This window comes from Rhipicephalus sanguineus, chromosome 5 (genome assembly GCF_013339695.2).
Source record: "Rhipicephalus sanguineus isolate Rsan-2018 chromosome 5, BIME_Rsan_1.4, whole genome shotgun sequence".
Classification (NCBI taxonomy): domain Eukaryota; kingdom Metazoa; phylum Arthropoda; class Arachnida; order Ixodida; family Ixodidae; genus Rhipicephalus; species Rhipicephalus sanguineus.
In genome coordinates, this window is record NC_051180.1 from 67144082 (window position 1) to 67169546 (window position 25465).

General features: G+C 46.3%; 1 protein-coding gene across 1 annotated transcript in view; it reads left to right on the plus strand.

Annotated features, from left to right (window-relative positions):
- Positions 1 to 16346, plus strand: part of LOC119393720 (signal recognition particle receptor subunit alpha) — a 64794-nt gene extending 48448 nt beyond the window's left edge. Inside the window, exons 12-13 of the mRNA XM_037660842.2 lie at positions 12648 to 12824; positions 15408 to 16346. Of these exons, the coding sequence (XP_037516770.1) occupies positions 12648 to 12824; positions 15408 to 15533 (303 nt within the window). The 3' untranslated portion in view covers positions 15534 to 16346. The remainder of the gene's footprint in view (positions 1 to 12647; positions 12825 to 15407) is intronic.
- Positions 16347 to 25465: the final 9119 nt, after the last annotated feature.

Consider the following 25465-nt stretch of genomic DNA (forward strand, 5'->3'; position numbering starts at 1 on the left):
ACTTCGCGGTCAGAGTGCTATCAATAAGCACTAGTGATGTAATTTAGACATGCTTGGAGCCGTGCTTGGTATCGCCGCAGTCGTTTATGGATGTTCTGAAACCATGAAAGCCTCGTAGACTAGCGTTGCCGCGGTCGGCCGAATGATAATACGTTTCATACGCGAGAGTGGCAAAAGAACGTGTATGAAGCAGGGGGACGAATTTTTATCTGCCCAACTCCCGTCATTGAATAAAGTGCTCAAAAATCCCTGTGCCACTAATATCTTGGCCATAACTGTCATAACTGTTTGCTATTTGGAACGAGGGCATCGGCTATCATGGTGTGAGCCATTTTCTGTCACAACAAACCTTTCTCTTTATAAAAATTATTCTATGATTAATTGTAATCAATCAGCAAGACTTAATTATGCTAATGACAGCATAAATACAAGCAATATGTGTAATTATTTCAGTATATGGCCTTATTATATTGCAATGTCTTCTTTTCTGTCATGTCTGTCACACCACTCCTTCATAGAGAGAACTTGGTTTGAAATCCATACTGGTTTTTTTTTTTAATCAAAAAACAAGAAAGAGGTTATGAAAAAAGAACAAAGGCACACTGCAGAAAGGCCACATGTCCAAGAAGTGAAACATCATAAAAAAAAACCAAAGATCACAATCTTTAGGTGTTTTAGAGAAGGCCAAACTTTAAACACCGTTTTCTCAATACAGTAGAATCTCGATGATACGAATCCCGCGGGGTCACGAAAAATATTCGTATTAGCCGAAATTCGTATCACCGAAACACATGTAAAACTAGCTATATTAACAGTCAGAGGCAAACTCATTTTTAGGAACACATAAAAAAAACATTTATTTCTTGCAGAAAAAATCTCTAATGTCTTTCTGCTTCTTTTTTTTCGCGAAGTCACTCAGCAGACTTCTTTGAAATCCGTAAAAACGCGTGCACGTGTCGTCGCTGATTTCATCAGCGACCATAGCACGCCTCAGGACGTCGAGCGCGTGCAGCGTTTCAGCCGCCGGTGGTGGTCCTTCACCATCGCCCTCGTCTATGTTGTCGCCATCATCGCTGGAATCGGCAACCTCGCATGTGGCCTCCTCAACAATATCCTCCACCGTGCGCGCACCACAAGTGGCGAGGTTGTCATCCGCCGTGCAGAAGTCTTCAGCTGTACACCCAGCATCAAGCAGTTCCCAACCCTCAATTGGCTCTTCCTGCTCTGAGGGCACCTCTTCGGAACTCCTGAAGAAGCCGCATTTCGCAAAGCAGTTTGCTATGGTAGTCGGCGTTACTCGATCCCAAGCCATAGCGATAAAATGGATGGCGTCCAGGAGGCTTATTCGCAGGTCGCCTTCGTGTTTTCTGTCAATATTGGCAAGTAGGCGGTACACAAGAAGGCCCTTGAAATGATGCTTGAGGTTTTTTATTATTCCAGCGTCAAGCGGTTGCAGGTGCGTCGTCGTGTTCGCGGGCAAAAAGATCAGTTTGACGTTTTGGAGCGTTACTTGCCTCGGGTGGGCGGCGCACTGGTCAAGAATCAAAACAATCTTCCGATTCTTGCAGGCCATCCTTCTGTCAAGGAGCGACAGAAATTCTTCGAACAGGGCCGCCGTCATCCACGCCTTTTTGTTTGCGCGATAGACGCACGGCAAATGGCTCTCGCGCTTGAAGCACCGAGGCTTTTGGGATTTGCCAATTACCATCAGCTTAAGTTTCTCCGACCCGTCGGCGTTACAGCACAAAAGCACCGTTATTCGCTCTTTGCTTTTCTTGCCTCCTTGGCACGCTTCGCCTTTTAAGCAAAGGCTCTTCTCAGGCTGAAGGTTAAAAAACAGGCCAGCCTCGTCTGCGTTAAAAACATCACGAGGCTCATACCCAGAGATGAGTGACTGCAGCTTCGCGAGCCAGTCGCTAACAACGGTCTCGTCAGCCTTCTTCGCTTCCCCACAGACGCTTTTGTAAACGAGACCGTGTCTCGTCTTGAAACGGTGCAGCCACCCACCTGAGGCCTGAAATCCGTCGATGCGCAGAGCAAGTGCGATCTCGTCGGCTTTCTCACGCAACACTTTGCCATCGATGTTCACACCAGCTGCAGTAACCTCCTTAAACCAGGTCAGAAGAGCTTCTTCAAGCTTCACGTGTTGGGCTGTCTTCGCTTGCCTCGCGTTGACGTTAAATGAAAGCACATTCTTCATTATTGAGTCCCGCTGTCCAACAATTGTGCTTAATGTCGACGTTGCGAGGCCTAGCTCCTTAGCCAACTCCGTGCGTTTTCTTTTGGGATCCTCATCGACCTTTCGAAGAATGTCCAGTTTCTCCTTAAAGGAGAGGGCTTTCCGCTTGCGAGACATAGCTTGCTGCCACTCGGCAAAAAAGGCACTATCACAACAAAGCAAGAACGCGGGCTCGAGCACAGCAACCACAACCACTCTGTCCGACGGCACGCATAGAAGAAAGAAGCTCCCGCGGGCCGTGCCTCTCCCTCTCCGGCGTCTCCGCCTGCCGGCCTGCTTCCGCACCAAGAAAAAAAAAAACGTGGCCAGCGCCATCTGTAATCTTCAAGAGAAAGCAAAAGGCACACTCCGGCCTCCGATACACGCAGATCTTGGAGGCTGTCGCGCGCTGCTCGCCGGCGGCGCTGGCAACGTGCCAAACCGGCGGCGCCGCACGCATTCCAGCGCCGTAAGTGCACGCTGCTATCTTCCGCGGCCGTCGGTGGGGCCAACGTTGCGTTGGGTGGGGCGGCGTTTATTCGTATCAAACGACGCGGGTCAAAAATCAGTTCGTAACAACCGTACTCAAGCACGTTGTAAATTAATGGGCCTTGGCCGGGACCACAGAAAAATTCGTATCATCCCGAAATTCGTATTAGCCGTGATCGTATCATCGAGATTCTACTGTACTGTTTTTTTGGCGTCTTGCTCAGCTTGTGGAGCAGATATCTTGGCAACTACTACACAGATTTTGATTCCGTTTTTTCTTTTTCAATCCTTGAAGTCTTGTTGGCAAGATGACATTATTCTTTACCTTGCTTAGGGCCTAGTTTTTTTTTTGTAAGTGATAATTAGTGCATGAGAAGTTCTGATGCAATACATGAAGCTGATGGGGATGTTATTTGTAAAAAAACTGAAAGCAATAGACAATTTTTAATAATGTCATCCTGTGTAGAGCTCTTTTGAGTAAAGATCAAAACCACTTGGACCTTCCTGGCATGTTTTGTTACAATGCTAGGCTTTTCACCAGCAGACTATGTCATCAGATCATGTAACATAGTGTAATTTGAAAACTACTTGAGATATCGCAATGAAACTTTATATATAGCTATTCGAGGCACTCTTCAGTATGCCTGCCAAATTTCATTACTCTAGGTCAACAAACAAAAAAGTTTTTTTCGATCGCCACCTCCCCCCTTAAACGGAACCTGAACGGACCAGGAAAATGTGTTCCATTTAACAGGAGTTCCGTATACTGAGAGATGGAACAGGGGTGCAGAATTCATGTACGAAACCAATCATATCAGAGTAATTTGTTCCATTTAAGCAGCAGTTCCGTTTAGCAGATTTCCGTTTACCGATAGTCTACTGTACATAGAAACAGTTGGCTTACAAAATCGGTGGTAATATGAATAAAATTGTTCAAACGATTAGGCAGGTTGAGTGAGAAGAGGCAGAAAGTATTTAACACACTCATGCTTTATTTCGCAGTATATACACTATTCTAACGTGTGCCCTTATTTAATGTGCACACAGTCTTGTAGGTTTATAGTGGAAAACAATGTGCACCCAAATGTAGCAACACTGTGTTTCCAATTCTGATGACCTTCTGATGACCAGAATAAAATAAAAACTGCAGTGCTGAAGCTTTCAAGGCAGCCAGATTCTGCAGAGAACCTAGGGCTTCTGCAAGGATCATTTGGGCTTCGCGTGTAGCCCGTTTTAACTTTCTCCCATTTGTTTGCAAAATTTCAATATTCATAGAGAAATTTTACATTGAAGTTCGGTTTTAACAGTGCTTGCTTTCACAAGCCAGATGGGCAATTTGGCGTAGTCTTTGTAGGTTAACACGGTAACGATGCATAAGCTTGTTGCTGCGAGATTTGTGTACCTATAATGTGCGTGTGTCATAACCCCGTTAAAGGGCCAATAAACCCCCTCCGACATTTTCCCAAACATTTCAAGTAAACAAGCGCATCGCTTGCAGAATGCCGTCGCGATCAACGATGCCACACGCCGCAGCACTACAGGTCGCGGGCGCGCCACAATTTCGAAAAAACAATAGCTTCTCCTTTCCGGTCCCCGCCATTCCCGCCACTGACATGTGTGACATCACCAGTGAAACTCGATGACGTTATCGGTTTCGATGCTTGCGATTGGCCGAACGACAACCGACGACATCCGGTTACTCTGCAAACAACTGTTCGCGCGCCCCTTGCTGTTCTTGGTCGTGTTGCCGCTTGCGAATCGACATCTGCGGCCCGTAAGGGCCTGCTCACGCTAGCGGCAAGCCTGCCGCAACGGCGCGGTGCCGCAGAATGTCGGCCGTCGCCGCACGCGCGACAGCAGTCCAACTTGCATGGCCAGCTACGCCGGCAAGCCTCCGAAAAACATGGCCGCAGTGCCAAAAGCGGTTGTCGTCCACCTCGAATCTATCAAGTGGCCGCCGTGCGCTCTGTAGCATGTAAGCTCCGAACTGATGCTTCCATTTGCTTTAGATTCATGTCCTTAAGCTTCGACAGCAAAGTATTCGTACCGATTCAGCCCCGTTTTGGAGAGCCATACTCAAATAATTGATGCTGTAGGCTTAGCGAGTCGACAAGGGTGCTTCCGAATGCTCGGAGGACATAGATTATGCGTTTGTTAGTTGTTTCTAATCCTCCATAGCTGGCGCCACTTGACCTGGCACCAGCTTGGGGACATTTTATTTGGTTTTACGCGACGCCTTCTTTAATGCCGGACAGACTAAAACGCTTTATTGACTGCTGAAACCATGCCTGGCAACGACACGGGCGACATACGCATTTCTAGCGTGAAAAGCGCAGAAAAAAAGCAAGCAGCTCGAAGCGTCCCGCGGCAGACGCAGACGACGCGGAAAGCCAAAAGCAGACGCGGCATGCCGTAGTCGTGACAACCGCTCCTCCGTCGCTGATTGGCCACGTCGCTCTGCGGCAGACGGAGGACGGCGAGAAAATGGGTCTCGGACCTATTCTGCGAACGGCAAAGAACGGCTGACGTGCGCGAACGAAATCGCTTGCGCACGGCAGCCTGAGAACGTCAAACGGCGAGCTGCCGTGCCGCTAGCGTGAGCGGGCCCTAACGCAACCGCGAAGTCGCTAGCATAATTACACATCCACGCCTTGCGGTTTGATTAGCTCCGTGAACTCGAGCTCGGCTCCTCATCTCGAGCCGAGGTGGTCTGGCACGGCGTGTCTCCGTACGGGTCCATCACGTTGGCGATCCTTTGAAGGCGTGCGCGCAACACAGGGTCCATACCGGCACGATTCGTAGGGGCACGGGCCGGCAGGGCAGCAACAGCGGTTACTCAACGAACAGTGCACCCAGATACCACACAGAGTTGACGGCGAGCTGGAGCGTCGGAGTCGCCGGAGTCGCGGCAACCGGAAGTAGACGCTGTCTCGAACAGCGCGTCAGCGGTGACGTATGCCACGCGAGATGAGGAGGGGCATTCAGCTGACTCAGCGAGGAAGGCAAAGCGGTTTTGGAAGAGGGTAGCGTAGGAAAGAGGGAAAGAAGCGATCGTCGCGTTTCGATCATCAAACGCGTGTAATTCCGCTATTACGGCACCGTTTCGAAAAATTCTCACGGCTACGTGTTCGTTGTAAACTCGAGCACAACTTCCTCACCTCAACTAAATTTCGACCGCTGGGTGGTTTAGGAGCCCTTTAATGGTAGGCAGTAACCGGGCAGATTCCAAGGGCCCCGAAATGCACCACGAAAGCACAGAAAATTTAATGTTAGGTCCTTTTAGCGCGCCAGTGAGAACCAGTTGCAGTCCAAAGATTGAATGGCTACCACGGCCAAACCACAGGCCAAGCCATGCCATGCATGGAGTCAGCTTGGTGTGGCATTTGAGAATGCCTGGAACATGAGCCACGAATGCGCTGCCCTACCCTTGGATTTTACCCTCCCCCTCGGGTGCATAGGCAAGTGCCTTTGTCGGTCGCTCCTTGTAAACACACACAGCTCTCGCAGCAGCTGCCTCTGAGCAGATGCCAGTCACGTGACTATGCAGTACAGTGGCGAGCGCTCTCTCACGATGCTTGGTCGCAACACACGGCAGGAGGCATGGCGTCCAAGATTGCACACCGGCAGGAGGCTCTCCATAGAAATGAGAGCAACGTTCCAGGCATAGTTTTTTTAGGAGGTGTTGGACTACGCATACGACATGGACAAAGTGAGAAATACATCATGAGCGCTGCATTACGAACTAGCCCGACATCGTTCCCTTTTGGCGTTTAAGGGTTTGCATTGTCAGTTCTTTCTGTGGCTAGGTCTGATCTTTGTCTTTGTCTCGCGCTTTGTCTCTCGCTCTCTTGTTTGTCGCTTGGCGTGCGAGGCCTGATCTGCTGAAATGGCTCCGACGCCACCTGTTCCATCTACGTCGTCGGGACTAATGAAGTAACGCGGCAACTACTAGACACTGACGATGATGAAAAAAAGCAGTGATTATTCGGCTGGTAGAAGGCGGCTGATCTCAATCCGATGTTGTTTGGGAGTTTGGATGATGATGAGATCGTCTGTCAGGTCCTTGAACCAGTGCAGGTGAACAGTGACTCCGATGACGTGCTGCCCACACCACAGTTATCAAATGCGGATTTAGTGCAGGTTGTAACACTGCTATTGACAACCTACAGCGATGGCCATGCACTGGCTGAAATGAAGGCCGACTTGGTCGTGCATGAGTGTGCTTGTGTGCAGACGTGCATTGACAAGTTTTTCTGGCCACTGGGCCAGTAAAGTTGTTTTTTTTTCTGGTGAATCCTTTTTTTCGGACTCTCGACTATTTGGAATTTTCGGCAGTTCCCGCCGAGTCCGAATAAACAGCCAGCGACTGTATTAAGTTGTGCCTGGGTTCGCGAATATTCGACGTGACTCATCTCTGCGTAGCACAGCGAAGGCTTAGGAAAGAGCGAGTTCCTTCTCGCACATTCTTGTGTCGGGGCAGACGCATCCATGGTAGCTGCGTTGATTTCTGTAGTTGGGTACAACTTTAGAAGTCAGCGGCATTTCTTCCTCAAAGGCAGATGCACACGAGCCTGCACCTATGGGCGCTAAGGTCCCTAGATAAAACAAGTTTTCAAGGTAGCGACACCCTTCCTTTTCCTCCTCGCTTATTTGCCTGGAGCGCCCCCAAGAAGGGTCAAAGCGTGCATAAAAAAGGGAATGTTTGTGTTCGGTTATTATGGCGGATAGAAATATTTATAGCAAATGAAAAGTAAATGAGACATAGGATAAAATGTTACTTAGTTGAATATAAGCGGTACAACATAAGAAGAAGCGTGATGTGTGTTACCCAACTGGCAACGTTGTTATAGTTTTATATTTCACACCATTATCCATAGCGTCTTGCATCGTACGTCGTAGTTCGTCCCGGTTCGTCCAGTTCTCCGAATGTGTTTTGCTCGTGAATATGATGTGGCACAGTTAACGTGCTTCTTTTTGGATCCTGTGATCCTGACTGACCACAGGGCAGCACCTTGTTGTGACGTTGTGACGAGTGATCATAGCCGCTTGTGCGCACACAGGCAAAAGCCGTGGCCAGACTAGAACGAACGCTTGACTAGCAGCATTGCGATGACAGTTTTTTCTGGAAAAATACATCCATTTTCGCAATCATGATGCCAGGTAATCGTAGTGCATGTTTTATTATCTGGGTGACTACGGAAGAGACCGCGGCACCGCAATGCGGGTGCACGCAACTTAACGACAAGTGGGGTTCTACCAGTTTGGTGTCCCGAAGTGATGAACATTGCGACGATGTCGTCGCCCTACCATCAGCGGCAAGTACCAGAAACAGACTTAAAAAGCGTTGGCACAGCGTCGCGTTTGAGCCTGTTTACGCCGCGTTCAAGAGCAAGTGACTCGAACTGGTCTGGCATGAAATGTCCCTGAAAGTGCAGCCACTTCAGCTGTATTCAACTGTACGTGCATACGCACAAATATTTGTAACGAATTTCACGTACTAGACGCGCGTTAGACGCGCGTTCTGTAGCGTTTCAACAAAAGGCGACAAATCAACTCGCCTCGCAAAGCCGCGTCTACGGCGTTGCACGGAAGTCCTCGCGTCAAATGTTTTCTAGCCACACTTCACGGCGTGCCCTATTCCGGATACCACGAGGTATGTTGTAGAGGTAAAAACCGCCTTCTGTTTTGTTGCTGCAGCCGACATCACAGTACTACTTGACATATTCAAAATTCACGGCGAAGCATGTTCGGCCAACTCGGCGTCAACTGGAACGCTCCTCTTCTACAGCTTGTCTTGGATACGATTTCGTCTTTCGTCGCGGCAAGAATCCGACTGGAACCATATGCACATGCGCACTCGTTTTGAACCTTTTGCTTTATAATAAATATCACCACCATCCACTAACAGCATCACGTGCAACGAATTCACCAATCACAGACGCAAATGATGTAGAAAAGGAGAGGTAGGCGCGAGAGTGAGGAGGAAGGCGCAAAGAGCAATGAGTGTCGCTACCTTGAAAACTTTTTTATCTAGGGACCTTAATGGGCGCGCACTACAGACTGACGTCACAAGCTGGATGGCCTTTGGAGAACATTGCGAAGTGCAGGAGTGGGACTATTTCTTTAGTCGCGGAGTTGATCGGTTGTCGCGTTTCGGTTGCCTGGGTGGGGCCTCTCCGGACTTTCTAGGCTGTATCCAACTTAGATGTTTCCCAGTCTTGCGCAGGAGTTGCCTGTCTCAGCAGGCATCTTCTCCGAAGGGGATGAGAGGGCACTCGTTCGGCGCCTTTTGATAATTGTTTTTTGTTTTTTTTGATCCACGCGCTCTGTCGAGGCTAGCTGTTAGCGTTGTGATTTCGTGCTGCCGTTTGAAGGCGGCAGTGCGTGTTTGGCTAAGCGCTCGTTTGTGACAGTGTTGTAGGTGTCGAGTGTGCTGTTTTGATGTTCTCAAGGACAATATGTAACCTATGAGCAGGAATAAACTCAAATTTCTGCAACCTGACAGGCACTGCGTGTCCCTGGCTAATCGACTTCCATTGCCAACAGACAACAGATTATATGATTTGTTGTTAAATTGTGTATTGTAAGCACATGCTGGCTGCATTAATGCGCAAGTTGCAGTACAGGCGTCTCGATGTTGTTGTAGCCCACCTTCCGTACAGGATGATTTGCTACTGCACTGCTTCGATTTTTCCATTACCTGTAATGTGTGTGACTAACATTTCAGTGTGTATGATCGTCACTACTTCTGTAATTGGATACAATTTAAGAGGTCTAGAGAGGCCCTGGCCAGATGACGAAAGTGTGGCACCGATCGCCTCCACGACTAAATAAATAGTCTCGCTTGTGCACATGGCAATGTCCTTCGAAATCTGGGTCACCAGCCATCCAGCTCATGGCGTCAGCTTGAAGTGCGCACCCATTAGTGCAGGCTTGTGTGCATCTGCCTTTTAGGAGGAAATTTCGCAGACGTGTAAATCGTATCCTACTGTAGGTGGCACAAACTTATGTTTGCCATTAGTATGTAGTACATCAAATTTCATACTGGAACGTTTGTTTGTGAAAGAAATTTTAATTTGAAATTCGACGCTCTACTTGCTACAAGACAATGACCATGGTGTAGTATGTATGTAGTGCGTGGAACAGTGTTGTATGCCTGGTACACATCCCATTACGAGGAGTGGAGTGATTTGAAAGAAAAACTGGTGTGCTTGTGTCAAAATGGGCATAACCAATAACCTTTGGGATTTTTTTTTCTGGTGTTTGCCATAAGCAATAATGTGCATACAGTAGAATCTTGGTGATATGAGCTCGGCTGATACAAATTTTGGCCTGATATGAATACGTAAAGTTTCCCGGCCGAATGCCACTGTGTCCAATCGGCTGAAATTCGGATGTTTTGAACACTTTTCCACATCACGACGGGTGATACGAACTTTGGTACCGAAACTGTTGAGCGATGGCGGACAACAGCGTGCTCTGGAAGCTTCAGAAGTACATGCTTGGCCAGTGCACAGAGTCAAAACTGTGCTTATCGTTTGCCACAACTGCTGTGGATAAAGTCACGTTCGCTATCGACTTGGTCATGTATGGCGACGACAAAACTCCGAAAGTGCACACGCATCCAACGCTCACCGAGTCAAAGCGATGCTGCTTGCCACAACCGCTGCGGTCAAAACCGCACTAGACGTGATCATAAAGAGCAACGGCATAGTTTTGAAGGCATGTGCATGGTCAGCGCATCCAGATTGAAAACGGAGTTACTGTTTGCAGCAACTGCTTTGCACGAAACCGCAGCCGCTATTGACACAATCATCGATGGCAGCTATGCAGCTCCGAAGGTACGCAGCTAACGCAGCAGTAGATTAAATGCAGCAAAGTCGTAAAAAGGCATGAAGCGTTTCAACGTTCCCGTCGTTCGTTTACAACTATGGTGGAGCAGATTTTGGCACTTTGTTTTCAAGTGGCCTCAGGCGAAGCTTTGACGCGTGAATTCATGGCAGCCAGCTGTGCTGTCTCTTGGTCCATTCATGTGTGTCCCAGAAAGGCGTACGTCAGTTCTTTCGACTGAAATAAATATTTTGTGCACATATCGTGGTTTGAAAACGGATTTTGCTGGTTGTTTGGTGGTACAAAATTTTGGTAGATATGAATCTTTTTGCTTCCCTTTGAAATTCGTTATCACTGAGATCCTACTGTAGTCTATACAAGTCTGAGTAGCCTTCAGTTAGTATATGCATGCATCTGCAGGGCTTAGCAGTTGGGCGCATAGAGCCAAAGATTGCAGTGAAGATGTACAGTATGATGTAGCATTGCCAGATTTGGTAAATGCTGGGGCAGTACTGCAAGTGATGCTTTTTTGTGGCTGTTGATGCTGAAGCTGAGTAATGCGGTTATTAAACGTAACACATCAAACTCTACTCACATGAACAAGGTTTCATATCCGATTGTAGTATGCAGACAGTTTTCAGAATAATATGAAGAATTATGTATGATAGAATCAGGTAAATATGGTAATCGTTGCGTACTTATATGGATTAGTGCGTCGTACAGGTTGCGGTGTTCAACTCCAGATGGAGATGAATCTTGGCTCGCTTGACTAGCAATGGCCAGAGTTTTCTGTTTTTACAGTCGAACCGGGATATGTTGAATCCAAAGGGGATCATGAAAAAGTTTCATAACTAGATAATTCTATATATAAAATATTTCACATATCGAAAATATATTCAAGGGGATTTTACAATTGTTCGATATGCAGGGTGTTTCAAGAAATTAGTCTTAAAATCATCATAAAGAAAGGACATAGAATATTTGCTCGCTGTCTTCATAATATATTTTTCTGTGGTGGGAGGTACCTTAAGATGGCTAGACACAGCAATTATGACAGTAATTTAATAAAATAACCTGACAGGCAGTTGGGTCAAATGGGAGAATTGCTGTCCATCCTGCAAAGAGGCCATTGCCACTTTAAGATTTTGAAAAATAGGCGTTTGGTATTAATTGCTGAGCAATGAAATTTAACCAAATTCACCACTGAAACCGAAACCGAAGCTCCCAACTCTCAGACAACCAGAATGACATAGCTGTTCATGACGGTGATTGCAGTAGTGTTAGTTCTTCTGCATTTGTTAACGTATGTGTGCCATGCGTGCTCTAATTGCAAACAAAACCCATACAACAACGAAGCAAAGTCGTTCGTTGATTGGTAGAACAACGCTCGCTCATTCTGGATGTCTGAAAGAGTATGGCAGTTGCGCTCTTCCAAGTTCCGGTTTCGCTGGTGAAATTGGTCACAGTTCATTATTTGCTAATAATTGCCAGTGGCTGCTTTTGTGAAATCTAAAAGCGACAACAAGCTCTTCACAGGAAGGGCTGCAATTTTCCCATTTGACCCGACTGTCTCCACCAATTAAAAAGGTAATTAACTTAGTTTCTTTAATTACTGTTGTAAGTGACGCCTCTACTCATCGTAAGGTGCCTGCTGCCACAAAAAAAAAGGTAATTATGAAGGCAGCTTGAAAATATCTCTTTTCCCTTATTTTTGAGGATTTTCAGACATTTCGTGTACACCTTGTATGCAATAATTCGTTATATGCGGGTTCAACTGCACTTCTAAGTTATCATTATTCACACTGATACTCATGATTTATATGCAGTCAGAGATACAAATAGCCACAATATATTATTATTTATTCCTTTCCAATTTTAGGAGCTGGTAAGAAATGTGGTTGGATTTGTTGGAGCAGCAAGGGCTTTTAATTGAAATGCTTGCTTGCTTGTTTGTCAAAGCAAGCATGCTAAAGCAGCATAGTGGTCCTCACTGTACACAAATTTTGCTGTTGCCAAAGGCGTTGCCGAAGCCTGTTGTTTGCTTCATTGATTATAGCACCTATCCTAACTGTACACTTTAATTCCTCATTCTGTTTATATTCACTTCCAGCTGATTACAGTGAACAAGCCTGATCTAGTGCTCTTTGTGGGTGAGGCCTTGGTTGGGAATGAGGCTGTGGATCAGCTCGTGAAATTCAACCAGGCTCTTGCTGACCACTCCAGTGAGGAGAACCCGCACCTCATTGACGGCATTGTGCTCACCAAGTTTGACACTATTGACGATAAGGTGAGGAACTTTGAATTACCGAAGTTTACTTCGTTATTTCTCTCTGAAGCTTGCTTGTTTACATTGTTTCTGCAAGGTAATTTTTGCTCTATGGGAAACAAAAAGTTTCGTTTCGTTTCTTTTTTTTTACGTGCTTAGAGACACGTGACTATGAAAAATGTCCTTGTTCACTAATTAATCTGAAAGCTTACCATGAAATAACATATCGGAGCTGAGCTTGCAGAAGGATAGTTGGTCACTGTGTACGTGCATGTTTGTCTTGGCACGGCCACTCTGAAACGAGGTGTAAAATCAACAATATGCACAATTATCTCTACAGATGTGCTGGCTCTTGTACGTTTCTCATAACGGAAGTCAGTTTTATTGCTCGCCTTTGCATTTAATTGTTCGCCTTTACATCTACTATTTTTCTTTCTTTCCTTCTTTCTATCGCATGGTGCAATGCTCCCTCCTAGATTTTTCCTTCCTCCATGCCAGCAATTGTACCTTCACCCACGTGCTTTGCAGCGCAACACTTCTGTTGCTATAGGCAACAATGACAGTCGTGTGAAGCAATGAAATGCAACAATGAAAGGTGGCTATGAAATGTGGCAACATGAAATAAGTTACCTCGATGATCAGATTGCCATATTAGAAACGGCCAGCTGACAATCCCACGATCGAGAGAGCGCCAATTATTGGAAAACATACAAATGCGCATGAGACCGCCGCATCCTCGGGGGCCAGATTTGTGTACACTCGACGCCAGGTTTTTTGAGAACTGTGCCGCTGCCACCGATATCTGTATCTCATAGAAGCCTTGCTTGAAAAGCATGTGAGCACACAAGCTGTGTTTCTACTTTTCCACGTCGTCCTTGTGGCGTTTGCATGAGCAGCAGCGCAGTAGGGCCGTGAAGAAGGGTGAGACTCGTGCTCCAGACCGGTTCTACGGCGATGGCCCTGCCAAGCGTGTGTGGTCTGAATGGTGGGAGACGCACAAGTCACTTTTGCTTCTAGTCGGTGCTAAGTCTAATTTGGCTGCTTCTACTTGCTAGGTTATGGGTTCTTGCGCTGCTGTTGCATTTCAAAAACTACATTGCACGGTGCCTATACTTTGCCATGTGGTCTCACTGATTCATTCCACACCGTTATGGGTCCAACTATGCTCTCGCCTTCACATTCTTAGAAAGTTTTAAGTGTCCACCATGATCCTTTCAACTTTTTGGCTATTCATCATCGTAGATGGCCATCATGTCGTCCCAAAGGCATGCATGCAGCCAATGCATCCAGTCAAAGCAAAACTCCATTTTGCTGCAATCACTATGGACAGTGTGTGTCCTGTGGGCTTCCCGACCTGCTCTACAGCTTGTAAAGTACCGCTTACATCTTTACCCGCCACGTTAGCTCATTGTCTAATGTGTTGTGCCACTGAGTTTGACGGTTCCCGGCCACAGTGACTGCATTTCGATGAAAAATGCGAGAACACATGTGCATGCTTAGATTGAGGTGTACATTAAAGAACTGCATGTGTTCAGCATTAAGCAGGAGTCCCATACTACAACTTGCCTCATAATTATGATACAGTTTTAGGATGTGTGCCTCCAAGGTTTAACTTCAAAAATGTTTTAACTTGCATCTTTCAAAGAAAGTTTATTTGTACTTTATGCTAACTGGTGCATCGTAAAGCATGCTGAAAGTTGCTCCTATAGTGACTCGATCTTTCTTGGTTGGTCTCACCTGCTTAAAACACATTAAATTATTAAAACTTTGCTTGAAGCATTCTCAATACATTTACCCCTTTTAGGTAATCGCGAGAACCCACCATGATAGCCAGCAGGCTGAAGCGTTGCGCTGCTAAGCTCATGGTTGCGGGTTCAATTTCTGGCCACGACAGCTACATTTCGAGGAGGCAAAATGCAGTAACAGCTGTGTACTTTGGTTTATGTGCGTGTTAAAGCACTCGAGGTGGTCCAGATTTTTCTGTAGTCCCCACTATGGCATGCCTCGAGGCCTTTAGCCAGGGGGGGGGGGGTGCCCCCCCCCTCCCGTGAAGTAGGTGTTTTTACCAAAAATAAATAATGAAAATAGGTGTTTGTGTCAAATAGTCAAGGTTTTGAGCAAGCGGCCCCCCCCCCCCCCCCCCCCCCCCCAAAAAAAAATTCCTGGCTACCGGCCTGCATGCCTCATATATATACAGTAAACTCTCAGTAAATGAAAATCTCTTAAACGGAACTGCTGCCCAAATGCAACAACTGCTTCTAACATGATTGGTTTCGCACTTGAATTTTATACCCCTGTTCCTCTCCCAGTAAACGGAACTCCTCTTAAACAGAACATATTTTCCTGGTCCCTTCAGGTTCCGTTTAACGAGAGTCTACTGTATTGTGGTTTTGACATGTAAAACCCTAGAAATTATTAAATACTAATAAGATAATCGTGAGGAGACTTTGCAAGTCTGTTGTTCCAGAATTTCTGCTTCACACACATGCACTTATACCATGATTCAGCCTGTGGGAGTTCAACTTGATCTTGAAAGTTATGTACTGTGCAAATATTTTTTCTTTTTGTGTTATTGACTTTTTACTTTTATTTTTCAATCCCAAGGTTGGTGCTGCGATCTCAATGACCTACATCACCGGACAGCCCATTGTTTTTGTTGGCACGGGGCAAACCTACATCGACTTGAAAACTATAAATGCCAAGGCTGTGGTGCATGCACTCATGAAGTAGACAGCACCGGTGAAAGTTTGGCAGCCCTTGTACCCGACCCGGCTACACCCTTTCCGGCTTTTTCCCGCTTAGAGAGTAGCAGCTTTGTTGAAAGTGCCACGCTTTATTTTGTTGTGAGAAATAAGCCTTGTTATACGAAGTTTTTTTCCCCATGGTGTTATTGTGTTTACATGTAAATATTGAACAATTGGAAGGTTTTTTTCTCACTGTTTTTTGCTGAAGATCGGTACTTTTTATTGTTGCATATGCCACATGTATGTTAATTTTGTAACATTCCCTCGATGCTATCCTTTTCCGTTATTTCTCCATTTGTTGAGGAGTTCGCGCTATTAAGCCTATATGGAAAACTGCGAAGTCTTATCTGCTACGTCCGATCTGTCTAAATTTGTGTTTATGGGCTTTCATATGACTTTTATTTTTGTTTTTTGCTCAATGCACACACAAAAAGAAATAATTATTTACATATGATTATTGTACAGCATTGTTTTGAACATTTTAGCTGTCTTATACATATTTGTTACATGCTACACGTTTACCGTAGTTCTGACACTTTTAAAAGAAAATCTCAGTCGCACCTAAGTGCTGTACAATTAATGCACTTTTATATAATTTCATATTGTACTTCAATGCAATGGCAGTCCCGATTTCAGTGGCCCCAGGTATGCTGGCACACTTTGGCTGTGAACTGCACTGGAACTTAACTATGGTGCCCTCACTAACATTGCCATGTGCTATGGACACTATAATCAGTTTACACTTGACTTGAGGAGCAGTGATAATTTGTGCCTGGAAATAAAATATGTGTTTCACTCTATTGAAGGTGTCCTTATTTCTTTGTTATTGCTTCTCTTCGGATCAAAGCACCAGTGACGCTTTTCCTGGCATGACAAGAGTAGGTATTAAATCTGTGATTTGTGTTGTGCACAAGTTCCATTTTCTGTAGCAGTTTGAATAGGTTCGTTATGTTGAACCGGCTAACCGCAGTTGACTTCGTTTTCATGATCCCCGTGCAACGGTGGCTGGGCATTTACTATCCGCACACCTCCATTGCGTGGTCTGTGAATGTCTGACGACCACAAGAAGGGCGAAAAGAGCCAAAGTAAGCTATAGAACTGCATGACACTAATGACACAGGACAGAATGTTCCATACTATGTTCGATCCGTTTTAAAATAGGGCTGCGGAAACAGCGTGTTTTCCTCTCTTCAACCTCTTTTCTTCTCTCTGTCCTGTGTACCCTTACTCTCCCTGTGTTGCGCTGTTTTATAATTTTCCTATAATGTGCCAACGAGCCCCTATGAACAAGGTGTTGATCTTAAAAAGCTATCCAGGGGGGACCCCGCGGAAGCTGCTCGAGATCAAAGAAAGTTCATTGTCTGTCTGTCTATCCATCGCAATGGTTAATAACAGCGACCATGTATACATCACTTTTGTCATTTTGTTGCTGAGCATGATTAAGTGAGGGTGCTATTCTAGATACCGTCAAATTCCATAATGGCGTCATTTTAAGCCTATAGAAGGTGCCGTAACAGCCGTCTGGACCAATGAGCTGACAAGATGGTGAATTTCATGAAATGGCAAAATTCGACAGTGTCGTGATTAGTACTTCATATTCCTTGGAGCAGTGATCATACTTCGAAGAAAGGAAGAAGCAAAAAATGATTGTGCGTTTCAGGTGTGCATATCATGTCACAGGACGGGAGTATCTACGAAGGCTGAAATTTAAAAATAGCAGTTCTCTAGTAAATCAACTGGAGCCATGCCGTCGATGGTGGTGGCCACGTGTTGACGGATGACACATGGTAATTACACCCTAAACAAATGCATGTGAATTGACCTTGTGCTAATAAGTTAAGCGGGGTAATTGGTAAATTTAAGAAAACTCCTTGTAAAAAGCAATAGGCCTAGTGCATTGCAGTTTTGACTGAACAAGTGGCGCCGCCCACGGCGCGGCGCGCTACTATCAGTCGCGGCTGAGAGCGGGTGTGTACGAGCGGAGCTACAGCAGATCGAAGGAACGAAGCTAATTCGCGGTCAAACAGGAGTGTAACTAACTTCCTCAGGTTGCACAGTAGTAGAGCTGCATTTAGTGCAGGATTTAGAACCCTCCTTATATTTAAAGAAAGAATAGACGAAAGCTAAGAAACACGCGATCTAATCTATTGGCCGCTGGATGGATGGATGGATGCTATGAGCGTCCCCTTTAAAACGGGGCGGTGACATGTCTGCCACCAGGCTCGAAGAAAAAAAAAAAAAAAAAAGCTTCCTTGTTTCATGTTGGCCTAATACCTTATCTACATTGATTAAATCTATGTTATTATACCAAAAAATATAAATTCACGGTCCATCTCTCTGCCTCTTAAGGCAGAATGACCTTATTTTTCCCCCATTATTTATTTTTGTTCTTTATCTCTACTTTTCTGCCACCAATACTCTAACCGTCTCTTACTTATTTCTATCGCGGACGTGTTCAGCTTTCCATTGTTGTCCCTAAAACCCAAGGCTTCATGTAGACTCGTGCCCCCACGTATACCTGGGTGAATATCGCCACATTCAATCAGTACATGTTCCATCGTTTCCTTAGTTCCCCCGCAGCATGTACATTGTTCTTCTTCGTTACTAAATCTCGCTTTATAACTACGCGTTCTAAGGCAGCCCGACCTTGCTTCAAACAGTAAAGCGCTTCCCCTTGAATTATCATAAAACCTTTCCCTCCTTATTTCGTTTTTTCCTTTTCGGTAGTTACTCAGAGCCGGCTTCTTTTCCATCGCTGTCATCCAATAAGTCCTCTCCGCCTCTCTGACCTTCCGCTTAATGCTCCTTGTTGCCATATCGCCCGCACTGCCAGCCGTATATTTACTGGTGAGCCTCCTAGTTCTTTTTCTCCACTGCGTGTCAACGCTTTTTCTATACAAATACCTGAAAACCTTCTCTGCCCATCTACTCTCCTTCATTTTCCTCAGCCTCTCTTCGAATCTCATTTTGCTCTGCGCTTCCCTCACTTCAAAGCCTGTCCATCCCATATCACCCTTTACCGCCTCATTTGTCGTCTTCCCGTGAGCGCCCAACGCGAGGCGGCCCACCGTCCTTTGATTTACATCCATTCCTGATTGCACCTCTGACTTCATGCACACCACTGAGTTCCCAAATGTAAGCCCCGGAACCATCACACCCTTCCACAGCCCTCGAAGCACCTCGTACCTATTGTATCCCCATAAAGCTCTGTGCTTCATAATTGCAGCATTCCTCTTTCCCTTTGCTACCGATGCTTTCTCTTGTACCTCCATATATCTATCCCCCTCATTTACCCATACTCCGAGGTACTTGTACTCGCTTACCCTCGGTATTTTTTGGCCCTGTATTAATACCGTATGGTCTCCGTGATCATTGAATACCATCAATCCACATTTTGTTGCACTAAATCCTAGTCCTAGAGCCTCACACTCCCTTCCGCATATATCTGCCAGTCGCTGTATATCATCTTGACTGTCCGCAAATAAGACAATATCATCAGCATAAAATAGACCTGGAAGCTTCTGCTCAACCATCGCTCCGACCTGTTTGTGTGACAAATTAAATCCAATGTTGCTTCCTTCTAGCGCTTTTTCCATCCTCGCCATGTACAGCATGAATAACAGCGGGGACAAATGGCATCCCTGTCTCAGCCCCTTGCTAATTTCAACGCTGTCCTTGCTACTTATTCCTTCCCATTCTATACAAACTGTATTTCCTCGGTATATTTCCCTCAAAAGCTGTACACAGTCGTCACCTATGCCCACTTCCTTCAATATATCCCACAAAATTTCCTGATTAACGTTGTCATACGCCCCGGTGATATCTAGATAAGCTACGTATAAGGGCCTGTTTTCTATTTTAGATATTTCTATACACTGGGTAAGAACAAACAGATTATCGTCTAACCGCCTGTCGATTCGAAATCCATTCTGAAGTTCTCCCAAAATATCATTTTGTTCTACCCACGCTTCTATTTTTAATTTTACTGCCTGCATCGCCAACCTGTATAGCACCGATGTAATTGTTAGCGGTCTATACGAGCGAATGTTATCCTTTTCTCCCTTGCCTTTATAGATTAAGTTCATTCTACTTTTTCTCCAACTGTCTGGTATTTCCCTCTCCTGTAAGCACTTTTCTACGGCTTTCAGCAGTGCTTCTTTAGTGTTATGTCCGAGTTCGTTAATGAGGCTGACGGGAAACCCATCTAAGCCCGGAGTAGTGCGCTTAGGAATTTTTCCTTCGGCCTTCTTCCAATTGAAATTCTCTAGTACTACATCTTCGTCGGTTGCACTCCTTTGCGTACTTTTACTCACCGGGGGAATCCCCTGGGGGACCTTTTTAAACGAATCGGCTGTTATCTTTCGGATGTAACCTAGCGCGGAGTCGCCACCTGGCGGCTTCTGACTGAACCGCGCCTAGTGTGGATTGCTCCATGCGTCGTCTGCTAGCCACATTGTGTTTGCATGTGTGCGTATGTCATGCAGGTCCTCAAAAGGCGGTTTGTTCCGTTGCGTTAGTGCAACTCTAACCGCTGGTACGTATGCCTAACGCGACGTAAAGAAGCATTTGGCCTTGATCGGTTGTATACGTACTGCAATAAGATCAGCGAGTGCACTTGTCAAGAGTGTTGTGTGTGGTCGTTGTACCCTCCGTTCACGAGAGTTATATCAGTGTAGGTGCCGCTCTGTGGTTCAAGCGCATTGCAAAGTGCACTTGGCGTTGTCCTAAATATGAGAACTTATTACATCTCAAGTGAATATAGCCTTTTAGCGGCTCAGTGGTAAAAAAAAGCGCTCGCATGCACTTGCGGGTTGTGGTCAGGTGTATAACTTCGGGACTGTCGTTTATAGGTTACGCGACGAGCTTTAGGTGTGTGTGGTCCTGGTCCCACTACACAGCAATATTTCTGTCAAGTCACGTCTGACACTTCGGTACTTACCCAGACAACAGTAAAACATCTTCAGCACGTTTTCAAAACGTTCTCGTGAGGACATTGTGACGTCCCGAAAACATGCTCAACTAGTCTTGATGGAGTCCAAGAAAGATACTATTGTCCGGCCTCAGCATGTCTTTTAAACATGCACAAATGGTTCACCAGGGCATTTCTGGCACACTTTCAGGATTCATTGAGGACTGAAACATATATACTCAGATGGTCCACCAGGACATTTTTGGCACAATTTAAAGATTTATTGGGGACTGAAACATACTCAATTGGTCCACCAGGGCACAACTTCAGGATTTAATGGGGACTGAAACATACTCAATTGGTCCACCAGGGCACAATTTCAGGATTTATTGGGGACTGAAACATACTCCATTGGTCTATCAGGGCACAATTTTAGGACTCATTGGGGACTGAAACATACTCAATTGGTCCACCAGGGCACAATCTCAGGATTTATTGGGGATTGAAACATACTCAATTGGTCCACCAGGGCACAATTTCAGGATTTATTGGGGACTGAAACATACTCCATTGGTCCATCAGGGCACAATTTTAGGACTTATTGGGGACTGAAACATACTCAATTGGTCCACCAGGGCACAATCGCAGGATTTATTGGGGACTGAAGCATATTGATCAATTGGTCCACCAGGACATTTCTGAACATGCAGCGTACCGACTGGGCTACACACCAAGATTGAGATTGGTTGCATGCTTAATTACTGGATTTTAGATTTTACTTTTACACGAATTTAATGTTAGAGCACAGTTATGTACCACTGACTAGTTAGTATAAGGAATGTCACATAGTATAGAACAGTGTCGGTGCCTATGCAGAAAATGCACATGCAAGGTACGTGGCCGTGCCACCTGCTAAAGCAAGCACAAAAACAATATGTTTCTAGGTAATACATTTTTATTTCGATGCCTCCAGCAAACCATAAAAACTCTTCAAGGGATGAGCTCGGCGAGGCATTCGATGAAATGTTCATTCAGCTGAATAATCTGACTGTCCTTCCGGTGATCCTAAAAGAAAGTCAAGAATTTTTTATGAGGACATGATAACAGTTGCTGAGGGTACCACCGTAAAATCCCGAGCAAGCGCCGTCCCTACGTCGAAGGATAATTCGACAAGATTTGGAGAGGGGCACGCTTGCTCAGTCATGAATCAAAATTCAACATGGTGGCGGAGGAGCTGTTAAGAATAAGGAATGCACGCCTGTGCTAATGAAATGCTTTAATGATTATGCATGTATTCACCCTCGCCGGGAGAATGAAAACAGTGAATGAAACAGTGGAAATGGCGGGAGAGGGGCGCTTGCTCGGAACTAATGGCAAACCGTCGATATTGAAGCAAAGGCTGAGTTCGTCAGGCAAGTGTGTACAGTCCAGCAGAGTTTGCCGCAGTCCTGCCTCAAGGCCAAAATGGCGAAACTTCCCTCCTGCCAGCTCTCTGATGTTTAGGACCCTACCTGGAGTTTGCAAGAGCGTCCTAGCAGTCGACGGTAGTGACACAAAACAAGTGTGGCTCCGCAAAACTGACAGCAGTGACGTGACAGCGGCATGCGAGCACCGCGATTCAACCGCCCACGCTTGTAACCTTTGTCGGAAGTTCACATTGCTTTCCTCGTCGTCAGACGTAATGGCTCCACTAACATGGTCGTAATCTGCACTCTGCACATCGCTGCTGTGGCGGCGTCGCTCCAACGGCGGCAAGTATATGCTGTTATCGCGCGAGCCACCACTGATCGGACTACTTACTGGCCCTACAACATCCTGATACACCACGTGTAGTAAGTACATCATCACTAACAAAGACGGCGGAATCGCCACATAACTCAGGAGCATGCGTCTGTTCATTTTGCCGAGTCCCTTCGACTTGATGCAGGGCGCGACCACTAGAATTGGTGTCGGGCAGGGACTCGGTCGGACTTTGAATGCGACACGCCGGCTGAGCCAACGTTACTAGAACAAACTCAGTTTCAAAGCTCCGTATCTCCGCCAGCGGAGGAGGGTGGTCCGAACGGCGGTCGCGAGAACTAGCGGCGCTGCAGTTCCGTCTTGCTCCACTATCGGCTCGTCGTCTGCTGCCACGGCATAACGCTGCGGTGCACCGCGCAGTTGCTCGCGGCAACTGCGCGGCAACTTTCTTATTGTATTAGTTAGGTGGATGCTTAGGTGGATATGCATAAGGTCGTCTGTATGCATTGGCCCGCGTGCGTTGTTCATTGATTGGCTAAGAATCGATGTTCGGTCTATATTGCCACGCCCACTTCTTGTTTTATTTTGATGTATTCGGGTTTGACCAGCAAGGACGGTTATCAGCGCCCGACGCTGTCCGCGAAGCAGTGTTCGAGAAGCTTCGCGATCGTAGATCGTTTTGGTAAGATTGCGCGCTGCACGCGAATGTTCCAGCTTTGTCGAGAGATAACGCCGCCACCAGCGATATCGCTGGAAAGTTCGATAGCGCCTGTATAAAATCCGACGCCCTTGACCGCTTGTCACTTGATCGACGGTCGACGCTCTGTTCGCCGCTTTCAGTGTATTGCTGTAGTTTGAGTTTTCTCGGCCACAAGTTCGGCCGAATAAAGAGTTTCAACTCGGACCTGCTGACTGCTGCCTTCGTCGACGTCACGACCCTGTGACAATATTTGAGCTGTCTACATTGCGCTTAACTTCCAGGCATAAGAGTTTCTAAGTGAATGAGGGTTTTCAGCGTAATTTTTTTAACTACCACCACAATTTTAGCCACTGCCGTCTTATCTAGACCAAGAACAACCCAACACGTTTGTAAAAGCCTTTATAGTGTACAAAGAAGCGTACTTACTCGAGATACAAAAACGTTATAGAAAAACAGTACTCGTGTTTCTACAATTTATTGAAAAAATTGTTTTCGAAAAACATTGCCAATGCTCTGCAATGTTTACAAGACACGTTTTCGCGACGGTTAAAGGGATACTGACCCAAAATCGGAAAATTTTACGAGAACTCCGTAAATGAAATCTCAGTGTGCGATTACATCGAATAGATGTCGTCTCTGAGCAATTTTTTCAGCGATAGTTGTATTTTCGGTGTCTCATCTTTCTACGTCGCATCCTTCTACGGTGCCTTACACAATTCGAACAGTTCGGCCGTGATGTGAGCACCGAGCAGTTATTCGCGCGTACTCTGTCACAGTCGTCAGTATTCAACTTCAGTTTTTCAACTTCACCGAGCAGATGTTCCATGCCCGCAGCACTTACACTGTACGACAGCCGTTTGCGTTTCGTGCTGTAGCCGTTCACTACGCAGTTAAACTGCTCGTCAACTACAATTATCTTTTGCACAAGTAAGTCTCCGTTCCCGAAGCAAAGTGTGGGATTGGGCTAGTTGGTATTACATTATTAAACTGCTCAGCGCAAAAGATTTGACACGGTACAGCTAGAAAAGACGAGAACCAGCGCTGGTCCTCGTCTTTTCTATGTGTACCGTGTCAAATTTTTGCGCTGAGCAGCCCGTTCCCGAGCCGGCGAGTGTAAAATATTCCGCACATCTTGTTGGATACCTCGTCGTAAAATCTCTCGAAAATCCACTGCTTTGAAGGCATGGCGACAGCTGACAACTGATCGAATGTCAGTGTGATGCAACTCTCAGTCTCGGTAGCGTATATAGGTAATCGCCTGCCTTTCGTTTTGTTGTTCTATTTCTGGCGGCTCCTCCAAACTGGGCACGGGGCTTTCGCGGGACACCGTGCGTTTTGGGGAGGATTTGCGCGAAAACCCCGAACATTTTGGCTTTGAAATGTGGGGTGGAAGTGCTGGGAACAAGCGTGGCACGGCACCGGGCGCGAGTTCCCACTTTCCACGTGGGATCAAAACCTCTTGTCTCGCAACGACACGACGATAGTGCTTTACAATGTCGTCACTCTCAAAATGAACGTCACAGACCCTGCATCTCGCAGTAAGCTTTCTATCTTTGCGATGCGAAGCTTGAATGGCGTAGGGTCTTTTGGAGGTCCGAAGAAGTGTCATGAAGCGGGGTCGTCGTTGCGGTAGCCGCTCTTGCAGCCCGACGCAAAGCAAGTCGGCATACCGCACTGTGAATCTGTTCGCCCTCGTTACGCTTCGTACATCACTTCGTACAAGACGCTAAGCACGGTCAAGAACAGTCGCAAAAATGACGAGCTAACAAAGCGCAGACGACGCTGTAACCCACGTGCGCTCGTACATCGCCGGCGCCGATCACAACAAGCGCCAGCCGCGGGAGCTAGACGTGACTGCAGCGCCACTAGTTCTCACGACCGCCACGCGGACCGCCTCTCCGGCGGAGCTTTTAAACTGAGTTTGTTCTAGTAACGTTGGGCTGAGCGAGGTCATTGTTCATGCTCGCAAGCTGAAGAGACGCATCGACGCGGCGTTTTCGCTCGCGGCGAAATAGTCGTTCACTGCTCTCCGCCATCACCAGAACACAAAAAGGTGGTGGTGGTGATTAGAGCATTAGAGGACGAAAAAGACGCTTGGATCGAACTCACCGATATTCAGTCCGGCATGCGCCATGTCACAACCTCTCCATGAAGACACAGCGTGGGTAGGGTGCCTAGCGTGGGCCCGTGGGGACTGCTGGGAGTCTGGGACCACCAGGAGGCATCTTTTTTTTTTTTTTTTGGTCACATGGGTCACAGTGTTGCCAGCGGTCGAAGTGCGGGAAATTTAAATATATGTCACCGAATTTTAACTTCGCGAAGCGTATTTCCCTTAAACTGGGCTTTTTAAACAAGCAATTAATACATCGCATTACCCTCGCCACGTTGGCGATTAATACATGTACTCATTCTGAACAAGGAGAAACGTGTCCGTCTGCAATCATAATTGTGTCACCAGATAAAGATGTTCTATTTTTTAAAATAAAAAAAATAACATGCAGTCAAATGGTGTTCATTGCACAAATGTTGTAATTCCCAGTTCAGCGCAAGCTTGTTGCTGTCCCGAACA